At 39.9% G+C, this 12849-nt stretch overlaps 1 protein-coding gene across 2 annotated transcripts in view; it reads right to left on the bottom strand.

Annotated features, from left to right (window-relative positions):
• The window catches only part of STN1 (STN1 subunit of CST complex), a 42629-nt gene that overhangs the window by 9555 nt on the left and 20225 nt on the right, over positions 1-12849 (bottom strand). For both annotated transcript variants that reach the window (XM_057379473.1, XM_057379464.1), the window contains exons 4-9: positions 11916-11987; positions 10033-10194; positions 8664-8775; positions 7740-7902; positions 1615-1737; positions 996-1068 (exon numbers count right to left, since the gene is read on the bottom strand). In XM_057379473.1, the coding sequence (XP_057235456.1) occupies positions 996-1068; positions 1615-1737; positions 7740-7902; positions 8664-8775; positions 10033-10194; positions 11916-11987 (705 nt within the window). The remainder of the gene's footprint in view (positions 1-995; positions 1069-1614; positions 1738-7739; positions 7903-8663; positions 8776-10032; positions 10195-11915; positions 11988-12849) is intronic.

Raw genomic sequence — 12849 nt, 5'->3', positions numbered from 1 at the left:
ACATGATACAATAATTTGTTGCACTGAAACAGCCTCAGGCAAACAAACCCATCTTAACCTGCACACTCAGTAACCTCTTCTCGCTCCATCTCCCAAGACCTTGTCTACCATTGTACCACTTCTTAAGACAGACAGGTAAACCTGGTATTACCTCACCTTTTTCACTGCAGGATAACCAGGCCCTACAAGTGCTATTGTAGTTATGATAGTATGGGGATATAAGCAATTTAAGATTTTATGCCATATGCTCCTGTCCGTCATTTATTCTGTACCAAAGGACATTGTACCCCACAAACAGCTGCACTCCAGCAGCAAGAGATCCCTGCTGACGATTCTGCCCAGTGAATTGAAAGACACACTGTAGCAAGGTATCATTCAAATCAAGCACAAGCTATCACTATGGCAATAAGACACAATAGGTTTGAGGGACAGGGATAACTCAGAAGCCACCCAAGGCATATTATCTCAAAAGAAGTAGCCTTTGTTCGACTGAAATCATTAACCACAAAGAAAAAACACTTSAGCTCTACCTGAACTCGAAATCTACACAGAATAACATACTGACTCAAGCAAGTTTTATTGTTGACTTAAAGGAGGCAGGGATTTCACCTTTCTGCACGGTCACTTTTGTGTCAACTCCCCTGCAGAAACTGAACCAGCAAGATTTGCTACTTCCCCAGAGTGCAAAGCAACAACTGCTAGGTGGTGACCTGACTTCATTACATTTGGTTCCTCCCAAAATCCAGGTATTCTCAAAAGATACAGATCTAAGATAATGGYTGCTTATTTCAGGTGGGAGAATTTTGCTTCCTGCTGGGCACACTTGCTTTCTCTCTCCATGCTCACAAGAAGCTGCTTCTGCAGTCCTGCTTTCAGTTATACTGATTAGCCACACCAGCAACAGATCSAGTTCAAGGGTAAGGACAAGCAGCAGGAAATATTGTCATCAGTATATCAGCACCAGCTCATCAGAGCTTGATCACTCTGCTACTTACGCCTGGGTTTTCGACAGTCTTCTCTAATCACATCAAGGGTCACTTTAAACAGCTCCTTATCATGGTCAGTCACCTGAAGAAAAAAGAAGAAACTGGCCTTGCTGTCGAAAAACAATCCARTGCCATGGTGTATTCTGAGGTAACACTGTCATAACTACACTGCATTTCATACTGCCTCCAAGACTAATAATGAATGTCAAATCTTCAGTCATTATTTTAGRACTATTAGCAGCTTCCAAGAGTTAGGTGAAGAACATGATAGAASAGAGTTTGACCCAAAGAAGAGTGACTGACCCAGTAGAACACCAAGCTTGAATCCTTATTGAATTCCAATAAGGAGACCTGTCCCAGGCCCCAGGTTTCAGTGAGCTCAGCTGTATCAGAGCAGTTTGGCAGCCCAGTGAATACAGACAGAACTCGGAATAACTCAGTGGACAATACAGAGGTAAAACCAACAGTGAAGTAAGCTGCAGACAAGACTTCTGAGTAAACTGACAGCACTTACATGTTCAGCTTCTTTCTGAAACATTTCTACTATTTCTGCAATATTTTTACTGTTTTTACTGATCATGAAAGTTGTACCACTGAACTTGTTTGCAAGCACAGCTCAGTTCCTTACATGGTATAAGTCCTTGGAGCTACCAGGTTTCTGGAAAACCACTCCTTTTTCTTGTAGCATCTTTATTGCTTCCTTAAAAACACTGTGTATCCTTTTGGAATTGGAGTTACTTTTTGACTTCACCTGGATGGGAAGAAAGGAATGAAGCAGATGGTGAGAAATCTCAGCTCAACTAAAGTTACGAGAGGCTGCAGAGGCTTTCAAGAGGAAGAGAACTTCAGGTCCTCCCTAACATGAATTCAGTTTTGAAGGTAGGTAGGAAATTAATTTCTTGTAAAAGGAGAAMAATGTGTTTGAGGTCCATTACTGAGGTTATTTAGAATACAGGATTCCATATTTGGKACATATATAACAGGGAGGGAGAGGAAAAAACTCCAGGGAAAAGCAGTATTTGTTTGGAAGTAGAGTAGAGCTAAGACAGTGGAATGACAGCTAGGGAAGTAGAAGGAAATAATTAGTTGTGGAGMGGGGAAAGTATGGGTAGATAAGAGCAAAACTATTATTTATTCTTCTCCATCTCCATCTGTCCTACTGTGTCCTTCAACTTTCCATTTATCTACACAGACTGTTTCAGTTCCACAACTGCTGTTTTCTCATCTGCTGGGAGCACACTGTCCTCCCTGTGGTTTTCTTTGAGAAGAGTGCTAAACTGCTTCCCACAAACCAACATGTGATAACTAGAACCACATGAGAGCAACCAAATCAAGATTTGCCAAGCCATTCCTTCAACTATCCCCATAAATGCTCCCACCCTGTTCTGAACAGAAGGATCAGACTTCACATATCCTATTTCACTCATCAGAAGCAGCTCAGAAGCCTTAGGAGTGAAAAAGGTAACCACCATGCACTAAAAATTTACATGAATATCCAAAATGGACACCAAAGGAAGAATATCCTTTCACAAAACTTTCACTCAAACGATTTGCAATTCTCAAGTGACACTCCAGCAACCTGGAAGGYGATGTACCTAACTGGGAATAGTTCAGGGATCCTAAAGGGATAGTGATGTTAGCATGCATCGCATGYTTTTCCATCCTGTTCCTCCAGCTAACTCTCAGTATTTCAACAGGCCATAATCACATCTCTCTGTCCCACAACAGCCAACTCTCTTTTTCCTCTCAAATCACCAGTAAAAAATAATTGTGTAATACTTCAAGGTAATTAACACAGAATAATGGCTCATTCAGTTTTCTCTGTTTCAGACTGAAGGATTCAGTGCCTGAACCTTGTGTGTCCTCCTGTCCAGCACAGCCATCAATCTGGATAACAACAGACTCCACTCCTAATTACAAACTTGGCCACACATCTGGACACGTTTCCAGTCACAGCATTAATACCACTATGGTATTTCTCTTCATTGTGTCTCCTCTGATGAACGGAAGAAACAAACATGAAATGTAGCAGGAAGGATTAAGTGAGGAGTGAATATTTGCTCATGGCAAAGCACATTCTTATAGCCATATGTAAAATGGAGAGACTGCCTCTCACTCAAATGCAGTAATAAATCCTCAAGAATGTAAGAAATTGCTAGCAAAGCAACCAACTCGAGACTCTGATCAATTTTTAATGTGAAAGCAAACATTTGGGGAGAAAAAAAAGATAAAAATATTTCCAATGAAGCACAGTAATTATTCAGTTTGGCTTACCACTGAAATCCTGTCAGAAAAGGGAGATAATTAAAAACAGACTCTGTGTGAACTGACACAGAGCTCAGCCTGGATGGATACTGAAACAGAATCACTAAGAATGCAAGTCAAGGCATTGACAGAGTGAAAGCAGCGAGGCCTTATTATAAGTAAGCAGCTGCTACATATCAGCACTCTCTCATATGTGCTGCAGAATCCATGGAAAAAGGCTCCGTGGCAGGACTGCTTCTGAAAAACAAATTAAAACTCTGGCCCACTTGAATAATACCATATTATACATTAACATAGTAATATAATACCATATTATTGAGGTTTAATGTTATCATGAAATGAGAGGGAAAATTTAGGGTTTTTTCCTAGTGTGCTCCAGATCATGCTTCCTCCTCTCCATCCTCTAGCAAAGCAGCAATTAAGCTTCTTTGTCAACACAGTCGAAAATTGCTTAGTCTGCTCTTTTGGTCCACCCAAAGTCCCTCCAGCATTTCATCCTGCAAGTTCACAAGTCAATAGCACCTCTTCCCAATACTTCTCACAATGTTCACACCTCCTTTTGCAAAATGCCACCCWTGGGCAGGCCTTAATTTCAGGGTGCACCATTTCAGGATCTCTGAACAGTAACAGCAGGAGCTTCCCCCTCTCTCCTGAATCAGGTCCTTTTCAAATAAATTAAGTTGTACATCCAAACATAGGAGCATTCAAAAATCAGCGACCTCTTTTGGAAAATACATTTGTGTGTGTGTGTGTGTGTGTGTGTCTGTGTGTGTGTGTGTGTAACTTGAGATAGAAGCAGCTATTAAATAACAATTTTACTATCACTATCCTCACTCCCAAAACCAACCAGGGGTTCTGTAGCAAAGCCAACAGGCTGGTATTTTAATCAATATATTCCATCCGATAGGTCTCATGGGCTGGTGCTGTGCAACCAGTTATTCTCAGATCTTTCAAACAAGACAAATTCTCTGTACAATCAATAACAGGTCAAAGAAATGAAGTGGTACAGGAATTAGCGAGTCTGTTCAGAACACTGGAAATATGTAACCTTTGACTCATCATGAATCACACCCTGATGGTGTTAGAGTTTCCTGGTATAACCACACACGTGATTCTACTCATGGAATCACCCTTTGCAACTTCTCATGCAATGTTTAATCCTGGGTTTAGGAAGGTGACAATTTTAGTAATAGTGGTTCTGGACATGTCAGTCCTGAAGTCCTATAATAAGCTTTGCATATACATATTTAAAGCAGCAGTGAAGCTTCCTCAAGAGGCAGAAAGACAAGCACACTGCAGSAAGAATGTAGAATGAACTGTGTTACACCTACAGAACAATGTACGGGGTAGACACAAACAGTGTGAACAACACTGTAAAACTCCCTGCTTTAACTTCTTGTCSTTGCTGACCTTGAGATAACATGCAAATCAAGAGAAGTACAAACAGCACACTCTGGAAAGCACAACTCAGGTTACGTGTCCAGGCTACTGACATTCACAAACTGGAATGGTAGCACTAAAATRTCACACACTAGAGCTTATGCATGGCAGAAGGGCAAAAAAATGGTTAATCAAGACTGGCTGGTTCAAAGTATTTAAACCAGTTGAGAAATGGGATGAATCCAATTCACATGTAGCTTTCTTAAAAGAAGGAAACAAAGGGTTGTCAATTTGGCAAACTTAGTTGTCTAAGACCAGCAAGCACACTCTGGAGGTTCTCTAAGCATAAAATTATTTTTTCTTGTTTTATTTGTACTCTTCCTTGCAGCACCYACCTCTGCAGCCTCAAAAGTCTATTGTTTTAAGGGATAGGGAAACGGTTACAACTTTGGTATAGATGGGCCACTGGTTATGCAAATCAGAACTCCACTGGCTTTAAACCTTGTAAAAGATTTGTTAATATTTAACTATTTTTAAAAGTAGTTAAATTCTCTTACTCACCATCTGTAGACTATAAAATTAAATTTTCCCTCGTATATGTCTGAGAAGAGGAAATTATTTCAGTTCTGCCATGTGTATCTGCTAAAGGGAAATTTATCCTGGAGAGCCAGAGGACTGCACTGTCACAGAGACATCAGGACTGGAACTAGGTATTGTGGGACATGTGTGGGATGTAGAGAGGGCTCGGCTACGTAGCAATGCTGAAAAGGAACCCAGAAATGCTGCCTACCTCAAACTGCCGCAGCTATCTCCTTCCATCTCCACCCTCTGCTCCATTTCACTGCCAGTGACTCCACAGCAGCTCATCACCTCCCTGGAGAAAATATTCTATGCAGAGATATCCTCCCACTATGATGAACACTCTGTAAGTACTTTAAAAATTGGGAAAGAGATGAAGTGGTGCACCACATCTTCTAGGATCACAGGGACAGGAAGAGAAAGGAAACAGTTTAACAGCAGCTATACTCTAGAACACTGGAATCAGAGTAAAAAAAGTCAGTTATATATCCAAATAACTCATCTTTTCACATCCAGGAAAAGTGCAAGAAGTGAACAAGTGTGCATATTGTGGCATGGCCTAAGTAGCTGGGTCCGCTCATGTTGCTCCTGCCTTGCCAAACAGGCCCGAAATAACCTCGTTCCACATCAGCAACACCATTTATCCTCTTGGTTCGAGGGCAATGCAAAACAAAAGACTACTGAAGAGAAAAGAAAGGAAGAGGGACAGAAATCAGATCTATTACACTTATTTTTTGTGGATTGAACTGGGTACTTGACCCTTGGCCAATTATGAAAAGTGACACCTTCCAGAGAGGGAGTAGAGGAACAAGGAAATGCATTTCCAGAGCATTATGAAGCACTCCTTGTAAGGCATTAATGCCACTTGACAACTGCAAGTCCTTCCTTGTGCAARAACAGATAACCTTCTTTGTAAGAAATGAACACTGAAGGACAACAGGGAGAACTGCAATTTCTAAATAAGCATCTGTGTGCCCAAATTCCTGGGACATATACTCACACCCTTGCATCAAGGTCAGGAGCAACTACTAATTATTATGATAGCTCTTCATGACTGCTAACAACACTGATGATACAATGTTTTTCTTAGTTTGGCATTTTTGAGTTGTTTTTGGTTGGTTGGTGTTTTGTTTGGGTTGAGTTTTGTTGGGGCTTTTTTCAGCCTATGTTCTGYACCAGCTCCTATTTTAAATGGCTTTGTAAATTATTTATCTTGGTCTTTCTATAAATGCTGAAACTTATAAGTTTCCAGTATTGGACACAATGGCCACTACTTCCTTCAATGTAAAGTGTTTGGGAATTTTTAATACTCTTTCAGCTAGTATACAAAGTATATCGGGTACCATGTTGGATAATCTACTATCAAACTTCTCTGTCTAAAATAAGAATAGCTCCTGTTAGTGTTAGTATCCATGTTTGCTATAAACCAAACCAGAAAATCCTTAAATAAAAACAAAAAAAACCCAAAACTAAATCCCAACCCAGYTATCAAGAAGAAGCTATCAGCAGCAGTTTAACAAGGCCAACAAGAAAAGAGCTACTTTTCATTATTATTTGACCTCATCTGCGAGGGAATGGTTTTTGTGTTGTTTTGTTTGGCTTTCTTAAGAATTAAACAAACATTAGAAGTCAACATAACATRGCACTTAACATTACAGTGCACATCAAAATCAGGCAGTGAAAATAACTGCCAGGGATTTATTTCTCTGCAGAAAACCAAAAAGTAAACAAGTGAATCACAACACTCCAGGTTACATTTCAGTTGCCATTGCTTGTAACAGCTAGTTTTGCAAAAAYTTATCACTTTATACCAGTTGAGAATCTGAATTGTAATTTATCCAACTAATACTGCGTAATAGAAAGTCATTTTACAAAACAGTTTTTGTTCTATTTCCCATTCTGCAGCTGATCAATGGGTTACTAACTCATAGAAAAGTTTCTTAATAGTTTGGTTATATGCAACTGCCTATAAACTGTTGATCCCACCTTCTCATCCTTTCAATCATGGCCTTTCACAATGAGGAACTTCCAATGTGAGAAACATGTAGCAGTGAGCACTGTTCATCCACTCAWCACAACCTCCTCTTGAAAGCTGTATCTCTATTAATATATTGAGCTTCAAATGAGAAACAAGACAAAGACTTTGTGCTCCCTTCTCCTGATCAGATTCAGGATCTCAAACATCTGTCCCAAAGAACTCATGCACCTTTAATTGATCTCTTTTTCTGGCACTGCTACTATTTACAAATCTAAATAAAGTAGTGGCTGTTCCAGGCTGTAAGATTACTCAGTCCAAATGCAATGTTACCCTTAATAACAGAATGTTCTTACATGACTTTCTTCAGCCCAGTTTTATATGTCTAATGTAACAAGATTTCCTCAAGCTCTGTAAATAATTAATGCATAAAGCTAAAGCACTAGTGGTTTTTGAATCCTCTGAAGACACCAGTCTCTTATCTGTTYATGCTTAAAAAAGTACATGGTATTATTTCCCCCCACTAAAAACTTGGAAAAAGTGCATTCACTCACCTCCTGACAGCTGGGRCTGGGTAGATGCACACCAGCCAGAGACACCAGTGAATCAACTGTCTCTAACTCCTGCTGGTAAAAGGTCTGAATTTTGTTTTCTAATAGAAAGCCTTGCACTTTCTCATGCAGCATACGGATTGAGAAATTCTGACCCTCCAGGCCACTACAAGAATACACAGAACATGTCAAAAGGCAAGAAATAGGTTTTAGAACAATTACATAAAGTCAGTCCACTAGACTGGTTTCAAAGGTTGAAAGATACTTTACTGTCCTTGAAGGATTTTAATTTTAATCCTTAATTAAAACAGAACATTTTTATATGAATAAACATTCAACTGTTCTTCTTCAATCATTTGCTGTTACAGTTTTGTGATTTTAAGATCTGCAGTCTCTGAAATGCRTGCACACCACATGCATCAGGCCTCGCAATAAGCATCCAGCTACCCTGAAACTGAGTACAGGAGTGGGTGTTTGACTCAGTTTATTGGGTTATGTATTTGTGATTTGACAATGACAATGACAAGGGCAGCAGAGCATTTCAATGGAACAGCTCCTTAACCTTACATATGAAACAACATCAGGCAACGACACTTCTCTATCCTCTCTGCAGCCTTCATCCCCAAATCTCTATCAAAACTCCATTATTTTTCACTAGATGCAAGAGGTCTGTACACAGTATTTTACTTTGTTCCTAATATCCACTTTGGTTCAGCACTATATTTCTTTCTTCATACTATGGACTGGTATCTCATCTGCATAGATCATCAATTATTTGGGAGAAAAGCAAATTGCTACTATATATTTCTGCAGTCTGAATCACAGTCAGGCTCTGTTCCATTTTTTTCCACAGTTACTGCAACGAGTTACAAAACAATCATAATATCCCACACCTTGCCCCAGGAGCAGTCTGGATGCTGCATTTACCTCTGTATTTCCTCAGGGCACTTGAAAGGTTTATCATAAACTTCTCTATAGAGACAGGGGAGCTCCAGCATTCTTGAAATCTGAACATCACACACAGGATCATCCACTTTATCTGGAGGGGCAATAGGAACATGCAGAGTTGGCCAGGACTGCCATGCAATTTTTTAACAAGCAAACCTGAGGCAGCACAACAGAGCTTCAGAGCCAGTATTAAATTGGCAAATTTTGTTCACTGTGGTTTTATAAAAACAAAACCACAAAGCCAATCCTTCTTTTACAGTTTACAAGGCGGTAAAATGGCCTGTTGTGTGCATTACAGATTATGCTTTTGTCTGGCAACTTATTTAACCAGAATTTATGATCTCTATTTTACCTTTCAGCAGTGTTTATCCATTAGAGRTGAAAAYTAWYACATAGTAAGGAGCTTTATTTGGGYCAAAGTGAAAGYCATCTGGAGGGCCACTTGAATTGCATGGCTCTCTTTGGTATTATTACCARCCCATGAATGGGTTGTGTATAATCATAAATCTTCTATCTGGAAAGGAAGGCTGMACTTCCTTGCAAATTTTAGCTAGAGGTGAAAAATCTAGACTTTTTATCTGAGTTACACAGGGTTTTTAAAAGRCAGGATTTTCCCTACTAAAGAAATAATTTCAGTATTATCTCTGAAAGATGTCACTGGGGAAAACCAACTCTTACACAACAGCACAGACACGGAACTGAGAAGAAGTTATGTAACTGGAAGCTCCTAGAGCAGAAGCAGTGGGCTGCAGAGCCCTGCTRCCCAAAGAGCTGTCAGACACAGAGGCAGCATCTGCATGCAGATCTGTCCCTGAGGAACATTTCTCCCTCACCCTGCAGAGCCAGGGAGCTTAGGAGAAGCCAGGCTTCAGTGGACACTGCCCATATGCTGCTGCCTGCCCATGGAATGGATTGCACAGGCTGTGACAAACAGCAGCCACTTCTCCAAAAGCCCCCAGCGCCCTTGGTGAAGTGGACACAGAAGGTCACCAGCTCCCTTCCCACAGGCTTTGGCTGCTCTACTTCAACACACAGGAATCTGAAGAGCAGATCACTCTTGCAGATATTCAGTGACAGTATCTGCACAGTGCTCTGTATGCATGCTAATTGGCTTTTACAGTTTTTCCAGGAATGCCTCAGTTACAGGCAATCTAATCTTACACATTACATTGTGTGTCTTCTAACTCTATGCTGCTACAATTGAAATCAAGATATATAGATAAAAATCCTTAGAAAAATGAGATGCCAGAAAATGAAGTGGGAAATATCCAATTAATTACATACAGCTCAGATATTTTCATAGATTCAGACATCTTAGTTATATATGTCACAGATTCATAACACTCACAGTAACATGAAGCCTGAATTTCTCTTYGTTGCCTATAGGTTCGGACGTGACCTCTGACCCTGACAATATCCCCAATCTCCAGCTTGGTTTTCTGGCTCACTGTTTCTTGGAGTTTCTTCATCTGTTCAAACACAGTGAGACTGCTGGGTGTGCTTGGATGGCCTGCGAGAAGTGAGGTAAAGGGAGTCAGCATCAAAATCAGTGCATTAATGTCCTTTTGCATTCAACCACCTAAGCACCACAAGAGTCATATTACTAAAAAAGGGGCAAGGTCCCAGGCACCATGTGTCCTGGGTAGCAAAATTTCTGAGTGACAGTTAGTTTACAATATTTATTTAAATAGTTTACCTGGGCAAATTCTAAAAGGGAGGAGATACTCATTTAGTACTGAAAATACCATCAATGGGTTGCAAAATTGAAACAGAAATTTGAAATGGTTTTTGTCATTTTTGATTTTGTCATGCTAAGATGAATGGGAGCAGAAAAGTCATCTGAACTTTTTTATGTAAAAGAAGAATGAGTCATTTGAGGCGGGGTCAAAGCATTCATGTGACGCAATTTGATGTCTACACTGAGGTGAATGCAACTTATTTACATAACACAGCTTTGCAGGACAGTAAATCCTTCATAACTTAAAATCTGATTAATGCTCCAAATATCCCTGATCACAATTATAAAAGGCTGGAAGAAAGTTTCCTGTGCCCCCTAAGAGCTTTCTTTAGAAGGTACAAATGAATCAATTTCCATTATTAGCATAGTGTCCATCCAAGCACTACTGATATATCCGTAAAATAAGAACACAAGGCTGAAAAGCATTCTTGGCCTCATTCTATTTCAAGCAGTATTTCATTATTTCATAAAATTCCATTTAATGCATTTAAGTTCCTCAAAAACTTTTTTTGAGAGCTGTGCCAGATCATCACCTCTCCAAAGTGAGAGCTGTCTCCTACATTCCAGTAGGGACCGTTTGTACCACCTGTCATATCATTGTTAAATATAAGTATGAATTATCTGTCTGTATAAATGAGCTTGTTCCACAGACATCAGAGTTTTTAACTTTTACATCAAGCTTTCCTTTCTCCGTTCTATTAATATGTATCCCTAGCACTGCACATGACACTAGTAACATTTATTTTAGTAGGATTTAATCAGCTCCATATTAGGACTGTCAATCCASTACATGGGCTTCCAAGAAGATCCAAATTCCAAAGAATTCTGTACTTTGATCTACAAGAAACAGTGGGAGAAAAAGAAAAGAGACAGCCAGACTACTAGTGAGCTGTTCTGTTACTGAGTGCAATAATAGACTAATTTCAAAGGCACCATTACTGCACATTTAGGACTTCCCCAAAYTTAAGAGATGGCTGGCATCCTCCCACTGTGTTTGAAGCTACTTTCAAGTTCATTGCTGACAGTGGCTGTTTGAGCAGGAGAATATGAATACAGACAAGGTGAGGATAAATGCTGAAACCACTATCACAAGGGCAGGTCAATGGACTGACTTTGGAAACAAAAGTTGTGGCACATTTCCAGCCTAGTTACTCACTAGGTGAAGTCACAGAACTTTAAGAGGCCAGTTCTCTTGAACAATGTCACAGCACAGAACTGAAATATCGTATTACTCAAATAAGGAAAAGGCAGGGACAGGACATAATGTAATGGTTTTATTGGCATCATCATTGAACACAACACAAAAATGAATAGAAAATTCCCAAAATGGYCCAGGCTGTATGATGTGGTGATTGAAATTAAAAAAAAAAAACAAAAAAAAACCCAAAACAGTTAAATTTGCTCTTCTGCAAGTTTGATCACTTACTAAATTATGTAAGACAGACGTAAGTAAAAACATAGTCAAAAGAGGAATTATTTATTTGATAAATTACCTGATAAAGGTGTTTCTGCTACCATRGGATTTTTCCAGCAGACACAATTTATAACTCCAGTACTATCATCCACTGCAAAAAAAATGGCAAGAATTACAGACTGGGAAAGCAGGTAGTCATGTTCCTAGAAGTGAAGATACCTAAATATGTAGGGAGATAACTGCCAAGGATATCTCATTCCAACCGGTTTGAAAGGGAAAGTGGGTATCCAAACCCTACTTACATATCTGAAATAATTTCCACAGTTGTTTCAAACATGGAAGTAGCTCAGCACCAGATGTGCTTATGTGCACAGTCAGCAAAGTAACAGGTGTATTCTCAAAGAAAGATCATACACTAATTTAGACTATGAGGCTTCAGCACACAGATTGGATATAAGSAGTTTCAATCTTGTTGACAAGGTCAGGAGATGAATCAGTGTTGAAGGCTGAARTCAGACAAATTAAAACAGGAAACCAGGCAAAAACCACAGAAGCATTACTGTTACAGTGAGAAAAGAGCACTTCAACTTTTGGGAGTACAACCATGGGAATAAACCAGGAGTGCTGCTACCTGCAGCTGCACTGGTTTCCATGCTAATATTGCACTCTGAGTCTGCTGGCCTTTCCCAGTATAAGATGATGAGGCCTTTCCCAGTGTAAGATGATGACCAGGGAGCAGAAAGGCAGCTCCTCTAGGCAGGAAGGACTGAAGACAGTACATGTTTGTGGTTCTGCTCTAAGCCAGGAATTCCCAACTTAAAGTGTAGGTGCTGGTGGCATGCATGCCACTTCCGCTGCCGAAAAGGCTCGACACCTTCTCCTGAGCACAGCAGCTGCTCTTCCTGTTTTGCCAGTATCCAATAAAAATAAGTTTTATGATTTCTGCTCCAGGCACTGCRTGGTCGATGACAACAGGAAAAGACAAACCTCAAAGGAAACTAAAAACTGTCAGA

This window comes from Malurus melanocephalus, unplaced genomic scaffold (genome assembly GCF_030028575.1).
Source record: "Malurus melanocephalus ecotype Western Australia unplaced genomic scaffold, MMel_1.1 scaffold_12, whole genome shotgun sequence".
Classification (NCBI taxonomy): Eukaryota; Metazoa; Chordata; class Aves; order Passeriformes; family Maluridae; genus Malurus; species Malurus melanocephalus.
The sequence above is the reverse complement of the archived record's forward strand: the minus strand, read 5'-3'. Positions and strand labels throughout refer to the sequence as shown.